This window comes from Bombyx mandarina, chromosome 01 (assembly GCF_030267445.1).
Source record: "Bombyx mandarina strain Sakado chromosome 01, ASM3026744v2".
Lineage (NCBI taxonomy): Eukaryota > Metazoa > Arthropoda > Insecta > Lepidoptera > Bombycidae > Bombyx > Bombyx mandarina.
The window spans coordinates 16,492,805-16,520,318 of NC_143208.1; the positions used below are offsets into that span (position 1 = coordinate 16,492,805).

At 36.2% G+C, this 27,514-nt stretch overlaps 2 protein-coding genes across 26 annotated transcripts in view; one reads left to right on the top strand and one right to left on the bottom strand.

Annotated features, from left to right (window-relative positions):
• LOC114252736 (uncharacterized) overlaps positions 1 to 6,686 on the top strand; it is a 96,123-nt gene extending 89,437 nt beyond the window's left edge. For all 4 annotated transcript variants that reach the window (XM_028187350.2, XM_089731357.1, XM_089731368.1 and 1 more), the window contains one exon: positions 6,352 to 6,686. In XM_028187350.2, the coding sequence (XP_028043151.2) occupies positions 6,352 to 6,373 (22 nt within the window). In that variant the 3' untranslated portion in view covers positions 6,374 to 6,686. The remainder of the gene's footprint in view (positions 1 to 6,351) is intronic.
• The window catches only part of LOC114252733 (coiled-coil domain-containing protein AGAP005037), a 316,019-nt gene that overhangs the window by 278,944 nt on the left and 9,561 nt on the right, over positions 1 to 27,514 (bottom strand). For all 22 annotated transcript variants that reach the window (XR_016323829.1, XR_016323828.1, XR_003625165.2 and 19 more), the window contains exon 2: positions 24,848 to 26,529. Coding sequence is in view for 18 of the 22 variants with exons in the window: in XM_089731174.1 (XP_089587300.1) it covers positions 24,848 to 26,507 (1,660 nt within the window). In the remaining 4 variants the exon portion in view is untranslated. The remainder of the gene's footprint in view (positions 1 to 24,847; positions 26,530 to 27,514) is intronic.

Sequence of the window (27,514 nt, forward strand, 5' to 3'; positions counted from 1 at the left end):
TATTATGTTGTGAACGCAAGTTTAGAGCATGCTCGAAGGTATTAATACAATTTCTAGGATCCCCCGAACATCGAGCACTTAACGGGTCATAATAGAATTAGATACGTACACAAGCTAAACACATTCACCTATAAAATTAAATGTTGGAACGGATATATTGTTATTCTCATCTTTGGACATACATATACTGTTTTTGCATATCGTGTTTCCTTGAATAAAAATATTAAGCTTTTTTTTTTATTGCCCTTGTAGGCAGACGAGCATAAGGCCCACCTGATGGTGAGTGGTTACCGTCGCCCATGGACTTCAGCAATGCCAGGGGCAGAGCCAAGCCGCTGCCTACCGTAATGTTTATAATCTTGACATTAATATATTTATTGTTGGTGGTATTACACCTGTGTGTTATTAGCTTGTATTGTTTGAAGATTAAATCCAAATCAAATAAAAAATGTAATTTTGTGGGACATCCGAATGATGCGTAGATGCGAAAGATGCGATGGTTCATGTCATAACGATGACGATTTGCTTGAGTTTAATCGTATAGGTATCCAATCGACCTACCATACTGTAAGCTTCACTTCAAAATACATTGTAACTATACTCTGATTATGTCATCATATATTTATTGGGATAGGTGATTACAATAAGCGTATGCCAGCCATCTCTTATGCGCATAATATGAGGGCTCACTTTATGTTGGTTGTTATTTTATGTAGTTTTATTGTTATAACTCCGGCTTTTGTCAGCTGCCGACGATGCAGTGCATAAATTGAAACCGGATTGTAAATTAGAGTACAGTAAAAGTTTCATAAAATGGGAATAAAATTTTAAAATCGATAATTTCGAGTCAAGCTTACCCAAATGCTATATTTAGAGGTGAAAGGCTATTTAAGCGAATTTTTTTCTTTTTTTTTTTTCCTACCTAAGCTGTTAGCCTGGAGTGGCTATTCCAGCGTAACCGTGGCTAGCAGGTGAGCTCACGGGGCTCAAACCTGACGACGATGCTAACACGAACCCTAGCAAGAGCCGTGCTTCGCAGAATCTACCACCGGATCGGAAACGCGACCCACTGAGAAGATCCGGCGATAAACTCAGTGGGCTGTGTCTGAGAGTTAATTTACTCGTCGAGCCCTTCGTCGCAAGCGACGGGTTCGACGAGAACGGTGACCGGTGCTTGAAGTACCTAAAAGCATCGTTAGTGGATCGGGAGGATCCGAGATGACGTGTTTTGGGCGACGTCGACTGCTTTCCATTCTGTCCGCAGGATCGGGAATGTAGTTACCGGCGGCCACGATGAGAGGGTTCTCGTGTCGTGCCGCTTTATCGAAGTGGCGCATCGACGCCGACTGTAGGTACTTACTGATGGACTCTAAGTCCAGGTCGTCATGGAGGTCGACGTTCCTGACGAACCACGGGGCTCCGACGGTTATCCTGCAAAAACGGGATTGAATAATTTGAAGGGTTTTTAAGTGAGTGCGGGCCGCGTGGGCGAACACTACACTTGCATAGGTCATGACGGGGCGTATGCAAGTTTTGTAGAGTGTCACCTTATTTCTAAGGGACATTTTACTTCGCCTGCATATCATCGGGTAGAATATTTTTTTTGAATCTTTACAGGAGAGCCATTTATAATTTTGAAAAAACATCACTACAAAAAACTTTTTTCAGCTATTTCAGCGCAGTAAGCTTAATTGAAGCTAATTAAAAACATCGAACTGTCCATGCTAATCTTTACATATAAATAAAAATGGAGTGTCTGTTTGTAATATTGAAATAACCGCATTTTACTACATGCATATGAATATATATATATATATATATATATATATATATATACGGTGCATAGACCAAAATAGCATTTTTTACAATTTTTGTCTGTCTGTCTTTCTGTCTGTCTGTCTGTTTGTTCCGGCTAATCTCTGGAACGGCTGGACCGATTTTGACCGGACTTTCACTGACAGGTAGCTGATGATATAAAAATTAACTTAGGCTACTTTTTTTAGATAAGCTTCGCCCCGCGGCGTCACCCGCGGTTATTTTCGTAACATCGTGGGACTCAACTATCAATAATAAAATTTAATGTTTCCGAAGCGAAGCGAGGCCGGGTCGCTAGCACCAAATAAAATGCAACTTTAATTATAAAGACAAATGTGACGTATTAAGCGAAATACTCCTCGATATTGTTACGTTTTTTGTCAATATTATCAATATGTAAACACCCTTCTTTAGGACAAAATGAATGCGATATACCTAGTCAGGTCATAAATTCTGTCACATGTTTAATGTAAAATAATTGAAACAAGTTTATTCATTATGTAACCATTCATATACCAAAATGAACTTAACAAAACATAGATTCTTATGACACTAAAGTTTATTCAAAATGACCTCTGTGATTTTGAATACAGGCCTTCAATCAGCGCGGCCAGTCGTCTATCGCAGTACGAACGAGGTCCATGTCAATATCGGCGGCTGCCTTAATCAAGGATGTCTTGAGTGACTCCAAATTGGGATGAGGCGTTGAGCACGCCTTTTCCTCCAAGTGTTGCCATATCTTGTAATCTAACGGATTCAAATCTGGACTGGAGGAGGGCCAGTCTTCGTGCCGGATGAAGTCGATTTCACGCGCCGCCAGCCAGTCTTGTGTGCTCTTCGCTCTATGAGCTGGCACCGAATCTTGTTGGAATACCCAGTGCCTGTTATTGAACATGGTATGAGAAACAGGTTCCACAAGGTTCGTCAGGACTGTATTTTAATACACAACTGCATTCGTTTTTACACCTTTCTCACAAAAATGTACCTCTGTTAAGCCCTAATAAGAAACTCCCAACCATACGAGCGAGGATGGAAAATGACCTCGTTGGACACGCGGAATACGGTTGCTCGCTTCTTCACTACTGTGTGCGTACACCTTATCATTTTGTTTGTTGTAGCTCTCTTCTACGGTAAAAATTTTTTCACCCGAAAAAAGAATTTCCCGATATTTTTTTCCCGCGTACCGCTTCAACAAAGCGCGGCATCTCTTCAGTCTCAGGTCCATTAGACGAGCATTCAAACGATGTCCTGTTTTTCTTCGATATGCCCGAAGCCCTAAGTCTTCATTTAACACCCTTTTCACCGTGGTTCTGCTTAACCCCATCTGAAGGGCCAACAGTTTCTGCTTACGTTTGGGATTTCTTTGAATTCGCGCCTTCACAGCTTTTATCACTGCTGGAGTCCTAACAGACCGAGGGCGACCACTTCTTGACCTGCCATCTACACTAGAGTCTTCATTGTATCGTTTGATGGTACGATAAACGAATCTTTTGGTTATATTTAAAATTTTCAGTATGTTAAAAATTTGAATTGGCGCGTAACCGCAACGATGCAACGCAATAACTGCAACACGGTCTTCTTTAAGCGTCCACTCCATAATTAAAAATGAGTAAAATTCTAAAAGTATACATTTTTATTTTCATGAACAATTCGAAATTCGAATTCAATAAACTTTTTTGTGGCCAGCATTCTAAAAGAAAAGTTTTTACTGTGTGACAATACTTATGACCTGACTAGGTATAATAAATTGTGTAGATTTGTGCAAGCCAAAAAGCATGCAAATACTGATCACGGAACAGCTAATTTGAGTGCACAATTTCGACAATCCGGCTTAAAAACAAAAGCGGCTCGATACGATTTCTCTTTGTAATTGGTTGATGTTCAATATTCAATCTGATTGTTAATAATAATCTTTAATATAAAAATGTTATTGAATGATAGTTTTCAACGTTTTAGTTAAAATCGATTTCTTTTTTATACGGCCATAAATTGATAGCTGATCTTTTTGACACGCTTTTACGCTAATTAGTACTTACTGTGTTACGATTTGTTGGGTAGGTCGTTATAGATAGAATTGAGACTTAGACTTCAAATATTGAAGTCGGTTAAGAGATTCCCGTTGTTATGTTTGTGTGTTTTTATTTATTTATTACTTAGATGGGTGGCCGAGCTCACAGCCCACCTGATGCTAAGTGGTTACTGGAGCACATAGACATCTACAACGTAAATGCGCCACCCACCTCGAGATATAAGTTCTAAGGTCTCAGTATAGTTACAACGGCTACCCCACCCTTCGAACCGAAACGCATTACTGCTTCACGGCGGTAATAGGCGGGGTGGTGGTACCTACCCGTGCGGACTCCCAAGAGGTCCTACCACCAGTACTCCGGTAACCACGTAACGCTTGGTAGGCCGTGAGCTCTTTCACCCATCTATGTAATAAATAAAAGTTGAGTGCGAAAGAAAGCGCCCTTAGGGATAGCTCGGCGATAAATAACATTTTTATCTATAAGAACAACACGCATTACGTTGTGTTGTAGCCGCCGGCTGCACTAGTTTTTAAGCTGATATATACATATATTCTTTGTTGCTTATAGATAAACAAGCTGGCAACTCGTCTAGTCTTAACCGGAGCCCATAGACATCAACCTCGTCAATACCAATCCATATCCATCTTGAGACATAAGTTCTAAGTTTCAAGTTTAACAGTACAACGGCTGCCCCACTCTTCGCGCCAAAATGCGTTATAGATTTACGAGACATAGAATTGCAGTATGGTGGTATCCACCCGTATGGGCTCATAAAACGCTTTACCGCCGGCAATTAACCAAAGAATTTTTTTTTCGGGTTTGATTTTTATGCGCGATGCTATGCACCGTAGAAGTCATTTGTTAAGTACGTAAAATAAGCAGAGATCATAGTTTTTAGCGTGCCACTAAGCTTTCCTGAATTAAGCTCGATGTAAGGATATAGTGATCATCGATCGTACGGTACGAACATAATTTCTACCTTCATTTCTACGTTCGTAAACAAAATAATTTGTAAATTTATCTCTCATTAGAGCAATTTATGTACTGTTTTCTTCGAAAATGTTTTCGATAAATGACATTTTGGTGTCATTTTTTCATTACCAAAAATCAGTTCAAGGGGATCGTTAAATGTTAATAACATCGAGATAATTCGATTTCTAAGATTACAAGGCAAATTCGGGCTATAGAAAATTATTTGAGATAATCCTGAAGCATTTTATTATTAGTTTCATGTATATTTTTATGTATAAGTCGATAGGCATACTAGCGAGCAGTTGACATTAAAAAATAATGTTTTTGCTGTCGATGGCTATGCCCTAAAAACACACGCACAGGGGTATCATGCTGACGGCAATTAATTCCAAAGCTATAAACAAATTATGTTCACGATTGACTTCCGTGGTGAAGGAATAACATCGTGTGATAAAAATCAAACCCGCAAAATTATAATTGGCGTAATTACTGGTGGTAGGACTACTTTTGAGTCCGCGTGGGTAGATACCACCACCCCGCCTATTTCTGCCGTGAAGCAGTAATGCGTTTCGGTTTGAAGGGTGGGGCAGCCGTTGTAACTATACTTGAGACCTTAGTACTTGTATCTCAAGGTGGGTGGCGCGTTTTCGTTGTAGATGTCTATGGGCTCCAGTAACCACTTAACACCAGGTGGGCTGTGAGCTCGTCCACCCATCTAAGCAATAAAAACAAAAACAAATATATCGTTAGAAAACAAAATTATTTCTGAAAATGTGCTTAAGCTTACACAACGAATGTCGCCAACATGAAACATGAGATCTTAATAGCCCAGAATGACAACTACTTTTGATGGCTGTCAAGAAGACTTGTTTCCGGTGATTGACTTTTATTTGGAAGTCGGATGTACCTTACTAAGTCACGTGTCCTAGATACGTAATTGGGTCACGTGTACTCGCAAATCCAAGGATGTCGTTCTCAATATTTAATAGGATACATCCTTAATGTTCGACTTTCGTCACTATGTGTCAAAGCCTGTTTTAGCAATAATGGCAACGCACGGTGATGGCGTTAGGATATATCCATACACTAGAGTGTGCGAATGTGTAGATTTAGCCTTTTTGTGTTGATAAGAAATAGCCGCTATTTAAAAAGTTCCCTCACTAATGCATACATGGTCGATTTTGTATATTGTTATTGGCATGTAATTTATGCTATTCTACAATATTATTTAATATATTTTTTATTTAATATATTTTGTACACACTGCTGTTAGAAGAAACACGACAATAAGGATACAGATTACAAGGGCACTACTTATTTCAAGTTGAAATCTCTTCCAGGCCTCTCTTAGGCCCGCAAAAGGAAAGAAGAATTAGGAACACAAACATAGTGCATAGAGTACATAAATATAATATAATACAGCATACATATAATAATATATACATATTATAATTATATTATTTAAAAAAAAAAGCCTTTATAAATTTAAAATATGAATATAACGTGTAATTCAACTGATGTATTATTGTTTCAGTATCTTGAGGGGTGCCCAGTAACTTCGTTACAGCTGCGCTCTATCTTGCAACTCCGATCGGTCACCTTTAATGACAACGAGCAACCAGCTTCTTCAACAACTGAAGATCATGAAATTTTTTAAACATCTATAATCACACAATTATGATAGGGTGTCATATCGACCCTACCTAGCCGCCATTTTAATAAAACCATCATATTAAATTAATTAAGCTTGGTGTATTTATTTTGCAAATTCTAACAACGGCGGCTTGTATTTCATTCATACTAATATAATCATTATTCAATACGTATATCAATGTAATAATTATCTGGTTAATAAACTGATGCATAAAATATTTTGTTTCACTGAAAATCATGCAGGACGTAAGGTCGTCTGCTCAAGCGCTAACAGTTATTAATTCAACGCAAATAATATTAAGGTGAGTATTTGATTAACAGAAAGATCCCACCTTTATTAGCCGAGGAGCATTTGCGCTTTCTTATATTTAGAACAGCCGTATTTTTATAGTGTTGAGATTTTATTTCAATCCTCCAGTCTTATGTCTCAACTAGTTACTCTAATAATTATTTAAGAATTGGTGTATCGTGAGTACTTCTAGTATACAGTATTGCTCGTGTAATGCGGTAAATAAGGTTCCTTAAATGAGTTTGGTATGATGGCATCGAACAGGGAGAGATGGCGGGATCGTGAGGCACATCAGAACTGCTCTCTCCAATACGACATGACGACCATGACTTCCCTGTCAACAGTGTAACGACTAAGCAGAAGCGCAATAAAAAATATTACGTATTTGAAAACGTATAAAACGCCTTATACCAATGTCATAGCAAGTGATTAATTTTGAAAAAGGTTTTACCTTCTTCTCCGTTGGATATGACCGGTTGCTATGTGACATTTAACACAAATAATAACACTTTTAGATGACATCGGATGTGTATTTCTATTTAGAAATACTTCAGCATAACAAGAAGGGAACAAACAGTATTATACAAAAAGTTAATTGAATTCAGGGAGCTGTTTGGGGATCCGACAAAATGGTTGAGTTTTAATGAGGTTGTTTAGAAGTTGGACATCCTAACCCCTAAAGGCAAGCCTCGTTTCGTGTAATATACTCTACGACCGTGAATCATATTATTATTTCAATTCCTCATTAATATCATAGTAGATAACGGCGCGAAAGCGAACTGCAGTTAAGATTCTTAGTTCAATTAACCATTAAGGAGAATAGCGGTATGCTTTTAGTATATAGAAATACATATATATAATAGTTATACAGTTTTAAATATAGAGTATGTTTTGTCGATCGAGGTTTCAGAGTTAAAACAAGGGATTACGAAATATCACGAACCAAATCTCAAAAAGCATATATTGACTTGCTCAAAAAACTGTGTTCTACAAAATAAATATAATTTTTAACAATCACAGCTGCATCCCAAAAGACAAAACAAGACTAGACAAAAATAAATATGTTCTAGAAAAAGCTGAAATATACAAACCGAGACACTTCGACATCCATCAATTATGATTGCGTTCTATTCGCATATATTCGTGAAAATACTGTTCCTGTATCACATGTAATACACACTTCAAATCCAAATAGCACGCTACTTCACAGTATTGTCGGAAACAAAGGGATCACAACACAAAGCGGCTCGCATATTTACAATTTTATCATGCTGCTGCAGCTACAGTCCATGGCCAAATCTGCGTCACATTTTCTACATGACAATTCTGACTACAATGGCCTTTGAGGCCTTTACGCAGCGTAGATCTGTTACAACATACAGGAGATTTTAGGAGCACTTGTATTGGCGGATTAAAATTAACATGGACACTGCTATACTTGTTGGCACGACGAATAAGCCATCGATTGTTAATTGGTGGTTAAATGGTATTCATAATAGAGTGGTATACATAGAATTAATTCAGGCGGGGTTATATTTTTGATTAAATTATTTTAAGCTCCACGAATCTTCAGTACATATAATATTAAGTTCTTAGCAATTCATTGTGGTCAATTGAATTAGTTGTCAGTTGAATCTCCTAATTAATAAAAGCTCCATCTTCTCTATATTAGTTAATTATATAATATGAAGAAATGAAGTATCTTTTGAGAGTTGTGCACGTCTTGTTTTTTGTACAAATACCTAATATGATTTTTTAGAGAATTACGATGTGACGATTAATTTAAAAATCATCTTTATGCCCATACCGTATGAAGTGCTAAACCTTCACCAGATCCCCTTAGGTATCGATCGACAAAGTTTAACGGAAGAGTAGTTCTAAATATTTGAATTGTCGTTTAGTAAGCAAGCTCAATCGTGAAATAAAATGGTGCACATGAGCTAGTAAAACTTTGTAATGTTGAGATTATGAATAAAAGTTTACGTCTACGATTTTCTTTTAATAAATAATAATTTAGGTACGTATTTACTTTTTTTCGGATATAAACGTGGAGTAACTTTTTCAAATTAATCACTCACTTACTTCCCTTTATGAAATCCATAAATGGCAAATTTAAATTTTTGTGTCCGTATTAATAATCATTTAGTACATTAAACTTCAACAAGTACACTTAGCAAAAGAGATGAAATACATATATTATTGAAAATAATATATTATGTATATATATATATATATATATATTAATTCATAGGTACCATTACTAGAATTCAAACAGATTCTCTTCAGTAATATGCCTCGTACCTAGTTCATTGTGTATAACTGTAGGAATATAGACTTGAATATTTTGTGAATACTTGTGAGAAACTAGCTTGAAATATTCTGCTTCCCATTTTAAAGAGCCGTGACATTTATTCGTAGAACTGTGGAATACACGGGTGGCGACAACACTCGACATCAAAGGCATTCCAGACGTATGGATCGTGAAGTGGTGCCTGTAGGGGTTAGGTTTTGTGACGCAAGTAAAACATCAGCGTCGATGAGACCCGATAAAGGTTTTTTTTGCTATTTATTTAGTTAAACCTTTAAGACAATCAGGAGCGTAGAGCATACCAATGCTCGAATCAGTTAAAGTTGCAAAATAAGGATACACTCATGTTAAAAACCAAATAGAATATATGTACGAGGTACTGCTGAAGATACGAAACTAGCCTAATGTTGAAATTAAGTCAATATATGTACATACGTACTTAAAGAGGAAGTTATACCGCTGAATCTATAGCTTCAATTGCAGGCTTGACCATAAAGCCAAAAGGCCAAGAACCCAGGATAGCTCACACTTTGTAAACAATAATTATATCTTTGATTCTCACTAAGAAACTATCTATCTATTAATCTGGATGCACAGATATCCTTAAAACTGAAAAGAGACAAGAAACTACTGTGCAACTCGTCTTCCAACTATGTATTACCTATCCCATTAGCTCCGAATAGTAGTTGGAGAAATCATGATCAACAGACCATACAACAAACACTTGTATTATTATTACTATGTATTATAGAAAATCTGTTGTTTAGGTCCTACGTGGAGGATAAGCTCAAGAACCCGAGACAGCTAGCTTGCTTGCTACAAGAGGTGAGATGGTGCTCGCAGGACCTTTCTAACCCTGTGCTAAACAGATAAATAGACGTCGATCTACGGAAAATACGCGTTTATGTTACAGGAATTATATATAAGCAGCTTAGATCCTCAGTAGTGATATTCACCTGTATAGGATAGAATGCTCGCTTTCGGTCTCTAGTGGTAAGTAGGACGCAAAGCCGAGTTGAGTCATCGTCATCGTATGCATTATACCATGACGCATCATGACGAGTCTATTTGCGTCGTTTTTGTGTGGAATCTAAATTTGAACGCTTTTAAGATACACGTCCATAATATACTTATGTGTATCGTTTTTTAATAAATGAAATAAAACTTTATATTTATATTAAGGTAGCCAAGATATGGTATATGCTAAATGATATGGCGGTATGGTAAAATACCAAATTTGGGCTGATCTTGTTAAAATTTAAACGGGACCACATATGAAGCACTGGCTTTCAAGCATAAAGGAAATCTTCAAAATCGATTCACAAATCATTCGATTTATCAATAAACGATTCAAAAAACTTACGGTCGAATTGAGAATCTCCCCGCTTTTTAAAGTCCGCTAAAAATTAATAAAAGCGCACGCCATGGTGTAAATTTTTCGTGAAAATTAAGTGTTTTAACATTTTCTGGACGCTCACATAGTCTATGTTTCGTACACTGAACTTTTATGCTTTTAGCATTCCTTTTGATGCAGGCTTTCATTTGACTTTTTTGTAATTTCATCCTTTGTAACGTTTTCTATCCCAATCCCAGCATTTTTGCCGGTCACATGAAACCCCAATTTTTCCCAATTTTGTTAATTACTTAATAATAGTCTTACCTTTTGCGAATTATTTAACATAAAAAGAAAGCCAATTCATAGTTGTATGAAACAGAAACGTTTTTGCTATTAGAAACGAAATGCATTACATACATTTATAAGCAGACATTGTTTGTGATAGGCAGGCTCTTGTCGAGCTGAATCGAGTCGAAGATTTGGATGATTTCGTTTTCGTTGTCAGGAGAGTTTTTTGGAAACATATAAATACGTTATATCATCTATAGTTACAGCAGAATGTGAACCGATTTCATTATTTAAATTATCTATATATTAATACGTGAAGAAAAAAAATTGTATCCCTTTTTACGAAAATTGCGCGGACGGAGGAGTATGAAATTTTCCACACTTATAGAGAATATAGAGAAGAAGTGCACAATGCTAATAATTTTTTTTAAATAATGGATAAAAGATACATTAAATCAATAAAGAAAACATTACTACATACCATGTATTTGACGCACACACACATGCATACTATTTATTGTCAAACTTTTGTTCTTGACGTCTGTGGTCAAATTGAGAATAGATTAAATATTGTTTGTCTTTGTTAATATTTTTTATAATGTAGTCTTGGCGAAATTTGTGATTATAGAAGTATAAAATACAATCATAATAGTGTACAAACTTACAATTCCAATTAATTATAGTCGAATTTCGACTACTGCGGGACCTCTAGTATAAACAAATCGATGATTTAACGATTCCGAGCTCCTCAACAGATTGGGAATCGTTCAAATAAATTAAATTCACCCGAAGGCTACGTGCTATTCGATATTAACAGATCGCTAGCTCGCAGCAATTCGGTAAATTACTTTCAATTGTGTTTCGGTGATTAAGTAGTTACTATCGTTTGCTCTCCCGAAACTTTCGTTAATTTTGTTTAGACCGTAACTCATGAATAGCGGAGTGAGCGGCGCTGCGGCAAACATAAATTTAGTTTAAATTTTTGAATCCTGTTTAGTTGTTGTTAAACACATTTTCTGGTGTTTCAGTGTTATAGTCTCGTGGAATACTCACGGACTACTGCTTTATGAGATTTTATTGCTTAGATGGGTAGACGAGCTCACAGCCCACCTGGTGTTAAGTGGTTACTGGAGCCCATAGACATTTGCAACGTAAATGCGCCACTCACCTTGAGTTATAAGTTCTAAGGTCCCAGTATAGTTACAAGTGCTGCCCCACCCTTCAAGCCGAAACGCATTACTGCTTCACGGCAGAAATAGGCGCGGTGATGGTACCTAAACGTGTGGACACACATGAGGTCCTAACACCAGTAAAAAAGAAATACTATGATAAATAAAAAAAAGTATTTTACAACTTAAAATGGGTAGTTCAACTCAGATAAGTCACCGTTGACCAGCGTCCCTGGCCTAGGCCACAAGTAATCGGATGCGATAATTTTGACCTATGACTATATTATCCCTGGGTTAGAAAGAGGCCCAACACTTGTGTTTAGACTTTTCAAATTAAATATTCAATTTTAATATGGGATCCTCTCTGCAAAGAGACATCAACCCAGCGAAAAGTACTACGGTGCTATTTCAGAGGGGAAGCTCCACACGGATTTCCTCCCAGATTAGGAGGGGAATCTCATACCCCCGATTACTCTCTTTAGACAACCCATACCCTGGGCCAGGAAGGTCAAGTACCTGGGCATTACCCTGGATGCATCGATGACATTCCGCCCGCATATAAAATCAGTCCGTGACCGTGCCGCGTTTATTCTCGGTAGACTCTACCCCATGATCTGTAAGCGAAGTAAAATGTCCCTTCGGAACAAGGTGACACTATACAAAACTTGCATAAGGCCCGTCATGACTTACGCGAGTGTGGTGTTCGCTCACGCGGCCCGCACACACATAGACACCCTCCAATCTCTACAATCCCGCTTTTGCAGGCTAGTCGTCGGAGCTCCGTGGTTCGTGAGGAACGTTGACCTACACGACGACCTGGGCCTCGAATCTATCCAGAAATACATGAAGTCAGCGTCGGAACGGTACTTCGATAAGGCTGTGTCACGATAATCGCCTTATCGTTGCCGCCGCTGACTACTCCTCGAATCCTGATCACGCAGGAGCCAGTCACCGTCGGCTACCTAGACACGTCCTTACGGATCCATCAGATCCAATAACCTTTGCATTAGACGCCTTCAGCTCTAACACTAGGAGCAGGCTTAGGGACCTCGGTAACCGTACTCGTCGAACTCGACAAAGAGTTCGCCGTGCAACCTAACCCATGAATCAGCTCGCTGAGTTTCTCGCCGGATCTTCTCAGCGGGTCGCGATTCCGATCCGGTAGTAGATTCATTCGCGAAGTAGCTACTCTTGAGCTGTTAGGTCTCCGTCGGAGGCGCTCGGGTAGCTGTTAGCAAATCCCACCCCTCCTGGCTGAGCCTTTGCTCGCCCACCTGTCCTGGTGAAACTGTAAAGGCCAATAATAATAACAAAAAAAAATATTCGAGATTCGAGATAACAGAACAAAAAAATATAAATTATACATGAAGTTCGAAAATAATATTATTTCTCAATGTAAAACCAAAGTTTTACCTCTGATATCTAGTAAAAGAAAAATAATAGCAAACCAGAAAAACCTATACTTTCAATGTAATAATTTCATAATAGTTATTAAGTAAGTATGTGTTTTATTATTTAGTATGGCACGCTTGAAAAAGTACGTACATGAAAAAAGTTTACTTAGAACTATTAATAATTATTAACTAATAATTCACAAAGGGTGGTCCTCAAGTTGGTCAACAAAAAAAAATATCGATCTATATTTTTTTATTATTTATTTCTATATAGTTTAGTATATATTTAATAATTAATTCGTAACTGCTTGGAATTCAAAATATACGCTCAACACTGAATTAATTTATAGAGCGCTAGCTAACGAAAATCCAAGATCTTCCCTGATTTATGTGTCATCAATACTTTGTAGATAAATCAAGGGCGTGAAAGCGGAGTTGCTTTAAATATTTGAAGGGAAATTCTGTTTTATTATTGATAAGTTTAACGAACGCCCTGTTTATCTGTTTAAATAAGTTGTATATAATAATATTTGATAAAGCTAAACGATTAAAAAATAACTGGAAACAAATTACGCACCGTCATACGTCTCCAATTTAGAATTCCCTATGTTAAGGGCACCAGAGACTGACAAACATACTTATACGTCTAAATATATATAGATAATAAACATCCAGACAAAGAGCAAACAAACCTGTTCATCACTTAATGTTTGCCCGATGTGGGAATCAAATCCACGACCTTCAGCGCAACGGTTATGGGCCCTACCGAGTTTTTCCAGTCTTCTTAGTAAGCAAGGTAAATGGGTGAATCGCTATGCCAAAAAATAGGATCGGTTACGTAGTATCAGTATTTATATTATTTCTAGTTTGAAGTGCGTCATTCATGGCGTATCTGAGAAGATAAATCTATTAATTTGTGTTTGATATTATGCACTATAAAACTGAGTTTTTAGAACTCATCCCCTCATCTATTTCTGCCGTGAAGCAGTAATGCGTTTCGGTTTGAAGGGTGGGGCAGCCGTCGTAACCATACTGAGACCTTATAGAACTTATATCTCAAGGTGTGTGGCGCATTTACGTTGTAGATGTCTATGGGTTCCAGTAACCACTTAACAACAGGTGGGCTGTGAGCTCGTCCACATACCTAGGCAATAAAAAAATAAAAAAATCATGTCTAAAAGGGTGGAGTGGCATTTACGTCGTTGATATCTTTGGCCTCTGGTAACCACTTAAAATCAGATAGGCCGTGAGCTCATCCCATGTAAGCAAAAAATTTAATTCCGTTAGAATAATTTCTCAAAAATGGCATTTATTAAATTAAAGTGAGCTAACAGCATTTAGAACGGCAAAATACTTAATTATACCTATATATATGATGTTGTTCGCCTTTTTATCATTATTATGTTGGTAAGATTTAAATAAGGAAAGGACGACCTATTAAACGATGGAGTGATGATATCATAGTCACCGCTGGGAAGGAGTGGATGAGGCAGGCCGGGAACAGGGAAAATTGGACTAAGCTGGAGGAGGCCTATACCCAAATAGGGGTTCCTGTCGAGGAAAAGTGAACAGCAATGGAATTGGATCTGAATGTGGGAGTCATATATGGTTGAGAATATTTACATGTAATATTTAGGTTTCTAGATGGGAAATAAAAGGCTTATTATTATTATTATTATATTATTATTATAGGATTTAAATAATATATCATTGTATTTGTCGATTTCAATATAGGTTATTTCTAAAAGTATATCTGTAACTATTCCTGTAGTCGATTTTCTGCAAAGTGTGCCGAAGCTATGTCTATCAGACGCGCACATAGATTGTTTTTACGCTACCATGCGTAAGAGGTGTGCATCTCTGGTAAGCAGAGTGAAAGCCAGCTCCAACAGTATCCTGAGCATGATCGCAAGCAGGCTGGACTGTGTATACATGGGTCGCTGTGGTGCCATCTCCCATGGGATGTTACGACAGTAATTCATTGTGATGTAAATATAACTACTAACATAGGTGTAAGTCTTACTAACAATTTGTATGAGTCATGGTTACTTGCAATAAAAACATTATTATTATTATTATAAGAGAAAGTCAATAATAAACTATAAAATGGAATGTAAGCAAAAATATTTTCATCAAATCACCGTGGACGGGGTCAGAGACAGATAACGAAAAAATAATAATTACAAATCACCGTACATATTTATTAATACGTTGAGCAAAAGATTTGTACTTCATTGAGAAAATTGCGACCCCGCGGAGAAGTGTGAGATTCAGCATAGTTAAAGATCAGCGGTCCGTACTATGTTCTGAACCAAATTAAATATGTCTGAGAGATACAAAATGCATAAACGTTCAAACTTTATATTCAACAGATTATTCTAACTTTTGCAACACAAGGCAACTACACTTTAATTTCAAAATGGCTAATTTAACAAATAATAATAATATTATACGAGTAATATGAAATCATAATTTTCAGTTCATCATAAATGAAACAAACCCCCAAAATCCAAAATTAAGTTTTATGTGAAAGATAGGCGATTTAAAAAAAAACAGACCTATTAAGACACCTCGCAAATAGGCGTAAATGTATTTATTATTCAGAAACGAATTTACTTACTCCAGTTTGAATCGTTACGGAAAACCGGATGTCGCTCTCTATTATCCGGCTAGAACTGACATCGAGCGTGGCTTACTCTACCTGGAGCTATATTTGTTTGCGCAATGGTAAAAAGAGATGGAAACTCTAAAATGAAGTGTCTAAAAAAAGCGATTAAGACAAAAATCCGCGTTAAGTTGCAGGAATGAAATGTAACACGTAATGATGCTGTAATTATATGTGTATACAAAAACCAAATTATGAAAATTCTGTTAGTTAAAATAATACGTTTTCCAAAACAATAATGCTGAATGACACTCGTCCTGCATAAGATCAAATAAAGTTAAATCTACGCTAACATGTCGAGTAATAAGTAAGTTGTATTTTATTTGTGTAATGATTTCTTCGATATTCGGGAGCTATCGTTTTAATTATGTATTTTTAGTTGCAAACACTAAAATTGCAGATTGCATTAGATCAGTCAGATGCAAATACATAAATCGACATGAACTCTGAGCTGAAAGATAACCTTAAATAATGGCAAAGGAATTGAAAGGAAATCACTTCCAATAAAATGGTTTTCAAAAATACCTTCCCATATTAAATATATATAATTCGTATTCTAAAACCAAAGAGTTGGTATCTACATTCGTCAGCCCCTGTGGTGGATATTCAATTATTGGATTTCACAAATCGTCAGTCGAATTGGAGCAGACGGTCAGACAGCTGAAGCTGTACTTCGATGAATAGTGGTTGAATGTGGCAAATATTGAAGGGACGAAAATATACTGTAATTTAACAATAGGTGAAGAAAAGTTTGATTAAAATTGTGTTACAGTAAATTTGATAGTTTTTGTTTTGTAATAAAAGTCTTTGTCTTTACGTTAAGTGTCCATTAGAAGTGGTAGCTAGAAAAGCTAGCTAGACGGTAATCACTCACCATCAGGTGGGCCGTATGCTCGTCTGTCTACTAGGGCAATAAAAAAAACGAAAAACTTTCTAGCTAAGTATTGACATTTTAATGAAATAGATCTTAATAGAAGTATGTATTATCCCAGTGATTGTATTGCAGTGGCGATCATACTTCTTTGAGCCTTACATGTATATCGTTAATCAGCATAAGTATTAAACTTATAATTAAAACTTATGCTACTTTTTTCTTGTATTTATATGCGGACAACAAACATACACATCACTTGGTTGTAATCGATCACCGGTCGCTAATGGACATTAGCAATGCTAGAGACATAGCTATCTACCTACAGAAGAAAATCAAACACTTCGTAATATTGAAACGAGTGAAAAATGTAAATGTAGATTTATACGCAGTTTTGTAATTGAAATGTATTTATGCATTGATTCATTTTCCATTACAGATGCAGAGAAACATGCAAATATATATTCATAGAGGTTAGTTTTGAATTTTAAAAAAACTGTCACGTCCTTTTAAAATAACTTGTAAATTCGAAAATGTATGAAGATATAAATATGGCTGATTGACGAATCACGAAAGATAAGTGCGAATCTAAATTGATTCGCTCAGATACCTACATATTTTCTGAAAGCCGTTCGATATTATAATGAGAGCGCCTATTATTTTTTAAATAATTATTTACCCTAGCGCCTAGCATGAAATTATTCAAGCGTTTTAAGGTTTTTCTATGCTGAGAAATGGACATATAAGAAATAATAGAGCACTATTAAATAAATTATATAAGAAAAAGTATACACGATAATGACGTCAAACAGACACAGGAACCAAGAAACGAAAGAAGATTTTTTTCCGGTTTACTTCACTTTACTAGCTCTACTTCTAGCTAGCTACGTGCTTGAATGGTTTCTGAAGCACGTAGACACCATAAACTGAATGACACTATCCCACTGGAGATATGTGGTCTATACCAGAATGCACAAACTTGAGAAGAGCAGGAACCTAATAAGGTAAGAGCTTCAGTACATTTTTAGATTTAGTCCTGACTCCAAACAAAGTCTTAAGTCATGATTCATTTTTACATCATTCCCAAAAAATTATATATATATATATATATAAATATATAGCAGAGCTTAAAATTTAGTTTCGAAACTATTTCGAAGCATTTCTTGAACAAAATGGAAGCATTTATTCCAAGATAACATAAAATGATTACCTACTTTTTTCCCGCAAGTCGCTGAAGAACCATTTAGTCGCCCTAAAGTTCCTCGGTGGCGGAATAAACCGTTTACCATTTTATAATTTATTCATTGCTTTAACAATAACTCAACATAATGGAGATGCTTCACTGAAGAGCAATTTTAACGTTGCCTTGGTTGTGATCTAATACTTTCATATAAATTATGATACTTTGTTTGAATAATGACCGATCGAAGGCATACATGTTTGACGTACATTGCACGCTTTCTTTGGTCGTTCGAAAGTTGGACTTTATATTGTGTTTCGAGTTTGTAGAGCTATCGTAATCGTGAACAACTTTGTCATTTACAAAATTGCTTTCTTAGAGTAGTTTCAGTAATTGTTTTTAAACTTTTATCGGTTTCAAGAAATAAATTAAAGTTCCTCGATGCTGCTGCTGTTTACTGTTGGAAAAATAAATAATAGACTAAGCCACGGCGTAGGACTACGCACACAACGTATTGTACATATTTTATTACTAATGAAACTCGGTCCAGCTCCAATGTGATTATTAAATCAGGGCTCTGAAACTGTGATACTTTAAAACAAAAAATGTTTTTTGTATGGAAACTAGCGACATCTAGTAGCGGATGCCCCTGAGCTTATATTATATTGTTAAAATTAACGCATTTAATTATTGTATAACTAAACACAGAAAATAAAATATTAATAAAATTAATAAATCATACAAGTCTTTGTTTGTTGTAGACAAATTGATTAAATTTTATCAATTTGTGGTTTCTGAAAATTTCATAAATCCTTCATTAAAAATTAAATATAGGATAGGTATTGGATATTACTGCCATCTACAGGAGCAATGAGAAACTAATTGAAGCGAAGCTATCCACTGGCCGACGCCTGTAAACATTTTTGTTGAGTGCTTGAGTTGCTTATCTATAGCTAATTTATGTGTATTATCTATGGTACTAGGTACAAATATAAGTACCTAACAACCTAGGAACCTAACAAAAGACAAACATATCAAACTTAATTTATATTTTTATTGAAGATGTTGTTTTTATTACTCTCCTAAAATATTTGTAGAAGTTAAACTATATTTTCATAGATTTTTTATTTAATTCTAGTTAATTTATTCTACTAGCTTTAAATTAAAGTTGCTTAGATTTTACAGTCCAAATAACTTATCACCTATTGGAATTATACCCTAGATCTTTATAAATGACTACATATACCTCTTTGAAATATAAATAGTAAAAGCAGTCAGCATAGAAAATTTGCCAATAGATTTATTTACATTTTGAAATCAGCAATGATGATAGACGAGTTTGTGACGTACCGGTTTTCACGACTATGTCACTACACCACTTCGAACATTATTGTCGTATAAAGATTGATTAATACGTGAAGCAAAAACTTTGTATCCCTTTTTACGAAAATTGCGTGGACGAGGAGTATGCAATTTCCCATACTTATAAAGAATATAGAGAAGGGGATTGGATTGGAGAATGTTAATATATTTTTAAATAATGCATAAAAGATACATTAAATCATAAAGGAAATATTACACACACTACCATGTATTTGACACAACACGCATGCATACTATTTATTTATTGTCAAACTTTTGTTCTTGACGTCTATGGTCAAATTGAGAATAGATTAAATATTGTTTGTTTTTATTAATATTTTTCTATAGTGTAGTCTTGGCGTTGAAAATACAATCATAATGGTATACAAACTTACAATTCCAATTAATTATAGTCGAATTTCGACTACTGCGGGACCTCTAGTAAAGATTGATATCTCATTTCCCCGGGGAATATTCAGGGAGAGAATTTGATTCCACTTTTAATTTTCGAGATGCATCAGCGAGGTAAGCGGCTCAAGATAAAAGAGGTGAATTTGTATAGGTCGGGTCTTCTATTCTAGTACATATATTCAACAAATCAAAGCTTGAAAAAATAAAATTGAATAGCATTAAATCGTCGATTTATATACAGAATTGAAAACAGTAAAATATTATAATGTACATTGATTATGCTACATTATGTATATTTCATCCAATTGCATTTAAACTTTTGTATGACGTAATTCTCAGTTCTCTTATTTAAACTTTGTTTGAAACTGGTAATTGGTTTTATGGTTATGTTTTGTTTAGAGCAGTGGAATTTATAGTGAAAGACTTGTTTAGACTCTTTGCTTCGAGAGCAAAAGTTTTATAGAAAACGAATGAAGCATATCCGTTTACCGATGTAAAGAAACATGTGGGTATAAATGTTTTTTCTAGATCATATGAATGAATTTGAAAAGAGACATCAGGTTCGAATGTACTTTTGAATATAAAATCTTTGCTATTTGAAGGGTCTGTATAAGAATAAAACAAAGTTTCATTAGTAATATTGTTATTTTCCCCTCAAGCCAATCTACTACGATGTGACATAACGCTTGTAAACATGAACTGTCTGAATATATTAACCGGCAAACTTCTTGAGCAAATGACCTTGACTGCGCAGAACCGAATTTTAGATCACTTTGGTGGTGAGGGTGAGGCGCGACGGCAGGGGAAATCGTATCGAGCGCGTTATTGGTAGATCAGTCGAACCTTGCGCCCCGCACCGCGCCCTCGTTCCGCTTGCTCCCAAAAGTACGCTTGCGTATAGTAAAAAGTCTATCGTTATTAATCGTTAAGTTATTTGTTATAATTGCTTGTTGACTTTGTTGCCATTACTATATGTTGAGTGTTTGTTGATTTTTTATAAAAAATACACTATGCCGCGACAGACTGGTGTAGTATTCAAAAGAAAGGGTAGAAAAATTGTGTACGACATATATTGCTTCATTATAAAACAGGGGAAGAATGATATGGAAAAAGTAAAACAGACTTCGGAAGCAAGAAAAACATCAGTGAGTACTGTTAGGTGCATTATTAACGAAGCTAAAGGCTCTGGCTTGCTCGCCGTGTTTCGGACTCCGGGTAAGAAAAGATCAGGGAAGAAGAAAGTTACCGGAATGGACAGTTTCGTTCAATCTGTAATAAAAAGATGTAATCATAATAACTACATAACAAGCAGCGAAACTCCGTACCGTAGAAAGGCTTCGAAAAATTTAAAGAAGATATAAATTTTAATGGCTCGGAATGAAGCTTACGACGAATTATGAAAGAGCTAGGCTTCAGATGGAAAAAAAAAAACAGAAAGTAATAGGAAGCTGGTAATTGAAAAAAGTAACATTCGATTACTACGAATCGAATATCTTCAAAAAATAATTAATTATAGACAAGAAAGAAGACCGAACCGAACGAGTTGTAAACTACACCGATGAGCCCTATGTCGACTCATCACGATGATAGCGACTCGGGTGATGAAAACAGTGATGATGATGATGGTCAAGATTATGATAACGAAAAAAAAATTACAAATACCAGCTTCGCTTCAACTGAACCAAGACCTGGCAACAGCTCTAGTTTTGACTTAATAGAAGGAATATCTATTTTACCCCAAGATTAAATTATTACAATTATTAATCTATATTTTTTGTTGATGTTCTAATAAATATATAAATAAATACATAATATGTTGATTTTAATAATTTAATAGCATTATGACGCAGAGTAAATAATGTTTTTGCATGTGAGTGTACCATGCGCGAACTTACCCCCACTACGTCGACAAATACTCAAGAAGTTTGCCGGCTATTATACAAAAATATAAATCACACAATCCCGAATTATTATTCCGTCTAATACTCGTAATAAATATGGTTTGCCGAATGCAGATTATAATATGTAACATTTATTTTTGAAGCACCTGGTTTAACTTATAAACTGTACACCATGCGAGTACCAAAGAGTCGTATTTCTTGTCGAATCGTTCGTTTCTGTGTTGGCTTAAAAATTGAATTGAACTCGCTATTTTCCGCGACGGATTTCAGCCGGTGTCCCACAAGGCTCCGTTTTTAAACCATAAGTATACAACATATTCCGGCCGCCGGTGACCTACTTAGCCGTCGCTCCTGATACAGCTATCTACTACTTGAGTAGGAAGATATCTCGTCTCGAATTAGGCGCGGTAACTTATACCGAGGGCCAAGTACCTAGGCGTCACCCACTGACAAATGGATGATATTCGGCACGGTCCGAGTGTAGGGCCGAGCCTCGTTCCTACTCAATCGACTCTACCCCATGATCTAGAAGCGAAGTGTATTGTCCCTACACAACAAGGTGACACTCAATAAAACCTGCACTAGGCACGTGAAAAATGTCTATCTTCACGACGATTTAAATTTTGATACACAAGTATCTTAAAGTAGCGTCAGAAGGATACTTCGACAAGGTGGCGCGTCACAAAAGCCCAGTTATCGTGGCCACTGCTAATTATATTATGTCTTAAAGTCTTCTTGAGGATGGTTATGAACCGAAAGGTCATAAACACCTCAACCCGAAACATGACGTCGATGTCTCAATTTTACTCTCTCAATCCAACTCAATTCGATCTCAGGTCTGAGCATGGCCGACGGTTTTCCAGTTGACGTATACCGCAATTTCGCTAACCCGTTCATTCGTAGATACCAATCTAGAAGAGCACTGGATAATCAACCATAACTTTTTGTGATTGAAAGCATTTTTCATTACGACTTCCAGTTTTGATGTATTTTATATCGTTGTGAAAAACGCACCGCGAACATTTTGCAATTAAAATCAGAGTACCTTTTGCAATGCAACGGAGTATCGAACGCAATATCCCAATTCGACTATCGGAATCAAACGTTTATTCACGGCATTGATCGTTACTCGATTAATTATTTATTGCGCCATACGATTTTGACGAGCGCAATGCGCCATTAGATGGGTTTTAATTAACATCTCTTTTTAATGTTCTAGATGATCAGACATTGAGTTTTTTGATTATATCATTAAAATCTCAATAGCTGTAGTACAGTGTTCCACTTTTACTTTTTCAGTGGAAACGTCTGGTTGCTTCGCGGCACGAATATACAAAGTCCTGATATCCATTCTAGTGGGCTGACTACCTTAATTACCCATAATTCTTAGACAACATGCAGTGGGTTTTTTTTATTGCTAACATGGGTGGACCAACTCACAGCCCACTTGGTGTTAAGCGGTTACTGGAGCCCATAGACATCCACAACGTAAATGCGCCACTCGCCTAAGTTCTAAGGTCTCAAGTATAGTTACAACGGCTGCCCCACCCTTCAAACCGAAACGCATTACTGCTTCACGGCAGAAATAGGTGGTGGTACCCATCCGCGCGGACTCACAAGAGGTCCTGCCACCAGTAATTACGCAAATTATAATTTTGCGGGTTTGATTTTTATTACACGATGCTATTTAATTCCTTCACCGTGGAAGTCAATCGTGAACCTTTGTTGAGTACGTATTTCATTAGAGAAATTGGCACCCGCCTGAGATTCGAACACCGGTGCATAGCTCAACACGAATGCACCGGACGTCTTATCTGTTAGGCGGCGACGACTTCGACTGGTTAGAAATTTGTTGAAAATCTACTGCTGCGTATTATAATTTTATCATGTTTTTATCTCTTTGTCTCATGTGTCTCATATTTTTATCCTTAAAGTAGCTCACATTGCTGATGCTGCTGTTTTTATTATCGAGCTGGGAGGCGTGGATTTTTTGCGTTAGAATTAAAGAAGATGGATATTTACATAATATAATAATAAACATGACTTATATTTCGTAAGTGAACTCTCTATAATATCCGATTTAAAGGGTTGAATATCTTGTAGAACTTTTACATTTTCCACGGACTCGTTGGGAGTTTAAAGAGGAAGCTTTTTTAAAACGCAAATCCACAATGCATAATAATAGGTATAACGAGAAAATAGCGTTCCAGCTCTGCGATTTCGAGAAATTATTCACCGCTTGGCCGTGACTTGAGCGATACTCGATGGTTACAGCCAAGCGTATTAGCAGGTGTTGTTATGATTATAGTAAAGGCAATTAATCAATCACCATGTAAAATAATCAATCAATTTTAAATAATGTAAATAAAATACAATTAATTAAAGTATAAACTTCATAATAACTGTGATGCAGTAATTATTGTGAAAAGGTTAGACTCCATTTTTTTATATATTCTTTACTGTAAATATAAAGTGAATTATGGATACTCTAGGGGTAGTATTATAAGTCTTAGGTTATTTACACGCTCTGATTAGCGGGGTATGTTTGTATGTAAAGGAATCTTTGAACATCATTTTCACCGATTTCAAACGTCCTATTGAGTCAAAAATTTCTCACGTACGAAACACCGATACTATAATTTTATAACTTTCTCTCTAATATCCTGACCAGTTTCAAGAGGATTTGATACTTAAGCGTGTTTTTTGAGTTTTTAAGTTACATTTGAATCATTTTAATTTGATTTCTGGATCGGGGATCTCCAGTAAAACATACACGATAAGAAATATGAGGTTGAACTATTTTACATTACAGTAATGGTTCTATAATCAATTTTCGATTAATAGTAGAAAAGTGACACTAAACGCGCGGACTTGCATCACGGCTCACACTGCGTATACATTTTCTGAATTCGAAATAAAATATGTTCTTGTTTACTTTGATAATCTTTTAAGTAATTTAAAAAAAAGCAGCAAATCTTCTTGATACTGGCCAGGATCAATTCAGGCGGAGCAATTTAAACATACGTATTTTCACACTAATAGATAACGGAGCAGTCACACAGTAATTCACTGTATGTATTCAGTAGTTATCTAACTGTAAATTTATCTTCGAATAGATACTTTGCAAATAAGATTCAAAACAACAGCGTGCATTTTCCCTTGTGTTACAAAGAAATGAAAAAAAAAATACAAAACGAACATACCTTTTTTTGAATTTTCGTTGAAAATTCTCTGTATTTCGCCAGCTTCCGAGCCACTCTCCGACTCTGAATATACAGAATGGCCTCCTCCAGGTAAATGAATTAACTTCGTATTGTTTATGACATGCGTTTTTTTTCCGGCACCAACACTTGTTGTTCTAACAGGAGGCAAGGGTGGAGTCCTTACATTATCAGTCACATTAACACACTGTGGTGCACTCAACACTTTCCTGGGATTATGTCCTAAGTAATTAACTTTGTTGTTTTTGACGGTTTGTTCCTCAAGATGAGCTTGTTTATTGTACATATCAGGTTGAAACACTCTCCTTTCTTGCAGTGAAATGGGCGATAAAGTAAGTAATTTTTCTGGATTCCTATAAATGATTTCTGGTTCCATAGAGGAACGATTTTTTATAAAAGTATCAGTGCGTCTTTCGGGGGCTCCTCTTTTAAAAGAAGCTTGAGCATAAACTGGTTGTTTCGTGTAACTTCGGAAATCTTGACCACGTGGAAGGCTGTAGCTTCTAGGTTCTACAGTAAATGAATTCGGAGAACTACAATTCGATAATGTAGAAGCATTTCGAGCAGAACCTCTTAGTGACTGCTTAAGCAAATATTCATCTTCTTTCTGGCGCATTTCTCTCAATTTTTGCCAGTAAAACGCTTCAACTTTTTGTCTCGTTTTTTCTTTTTCGTTTTCTTCAGGTCTAGGCCCTTCATTTTGTGATGTAGGAGTAGACTGGTAATTAAAATCCGATCTTGATGGTGACAAAGGTTTGTTACGTTGACCGGTCCTGTTCAACGAATTCCTTTTTTCCTCGATTTCGATCATGTTTCTTCTCAAATGGCCGTATGGAGAAACCGTCTTGGGCATGGATGGTATTTTATGAGTTACGGGCATTGGAGACGTCGGTGCTGAGTAATTATATGGTTTCTTCACATTTGTCTGGCTTACTTCCTTTTTTACTTCATGACAATTTCCTTCCTTTTCTAGAGATAGGCTTCGAGCTCTAGTCGGCTGTATAGTACGCACTTCTGCTTCTTTTTTCGGAGATATTAAGAATTTTGTGCTGACTCTTTTTATTTCAGCACCAACAGATGCAGGATTCACTTGAGCCTGCGACGCCTTATAAATTTCAATTTCATCCAAAGGCGATATTTTATCAGACAGCTTCTCGAGTGAATGGTAATAAACGTCTGGGTAGAGTGAATTATCGTAATTAGTGTTCGCCGTCGGATGAACCATTTCGTTCTGGGGCTTCGGAGGTACCTGCGGTCTGGCCGCGTAATGCGAGCACTCTTTTCCGACGAAACGTGCAACCGGTTCGTTTAAATGGAGATTTCTATTTTTGACACTCTCAGAAACAAGCGTGCTACTCGACGAATGATTGCTCGGTATATCGATGTTCAAGGTTTCATTATCGACTTGTATGTTTGTAGTCGTTAAATTTTCATATATTCGCTCGCTATCGTCTCCTTGAGCATACTTATCTGATCTTATCGATCGTGGGCTCTGATATTGATTACTTATTGACAAATCAGCGTTACATTTCAAGGTCGACTTCGAATCTTTGCTCGTCTTTCCTCTTGTTTTACTCGAGAAAAATAAATTTGGAAACAACTTCCGGAAACTTCCGGTTTTCTTTTTATTATTTTCTGACATTTTCAAGAATATCAGGTTTTATCTGAAAAGTAAAAATGTTTTAAATAAACATTGACAAAGCACAATAACTAACCACTTTTCATGTTTTTATAGAAACACTGGAATAACCAATATTTTGTTATAGGAATTACGCGAAAATGTATAAAGGTAATTCTAGGCTAGGCGACGTTACGGTATGTAGCTGCCAATTAGCGATCTCTGAGTCTAATTGAACGTTTGCTGCTCCATATATATCGATAGCTAAAATATATCGTTATTCATTCTCTTTTTATCGATAACCACAGCGATATATACATAAGTAAACGAATTATAGTGTAGACAATAAGCGCACGTCAAATAATTAGCATTTGATAATATTAAAAACACGATTGTAAGTTTTAATACTATTTCAACACAGTTGCTTGAAATTTTTGCGTCTTTCGTGGGCAATACTATCTTCGTTACGGGTTTTTCTCGTACGTTTGATATACAACTTAACGATATGCACTAAAATAATTACCTATAGTGGCAGTATCGTCAATGCTTGTGGAATATTAAAAGAGTATTCCGATCTTGAAATCAAACCACACTGTGCATAATAGAGTCGAAAAGCCCTATAACTTTATAGAAAAACGTAATTGATTTTAGAAGTTTTAATTGCTTTGTTTTTTATTACGCATGTAGGATAAGCTGGCACCTATCTGGTATTCAGTGGATACCGGAGCTCACAGCGTGAATATTGACCCTAACTTGAGTTGTGTCAATTACCGAAACCTCAATTTAATTTTATAACACGCAATGGAAATTTGAAGGATGGTAGTCACCAAGTCATAATGCGAGTTCACAATACTCCCACTAAAAACGGAAAACTGGGCAAGAGCCATCATATTCAGTCTTACTTTAGTTTCTAAGGCTATTTATCATATTATTATATTTTTATTTTTACGTATAATCATCACTGACGCGACTTCATATTTTCCTATCTTGATTTTAATTTTTTTTTTCTTAACAAAACCGTTGTATATCTT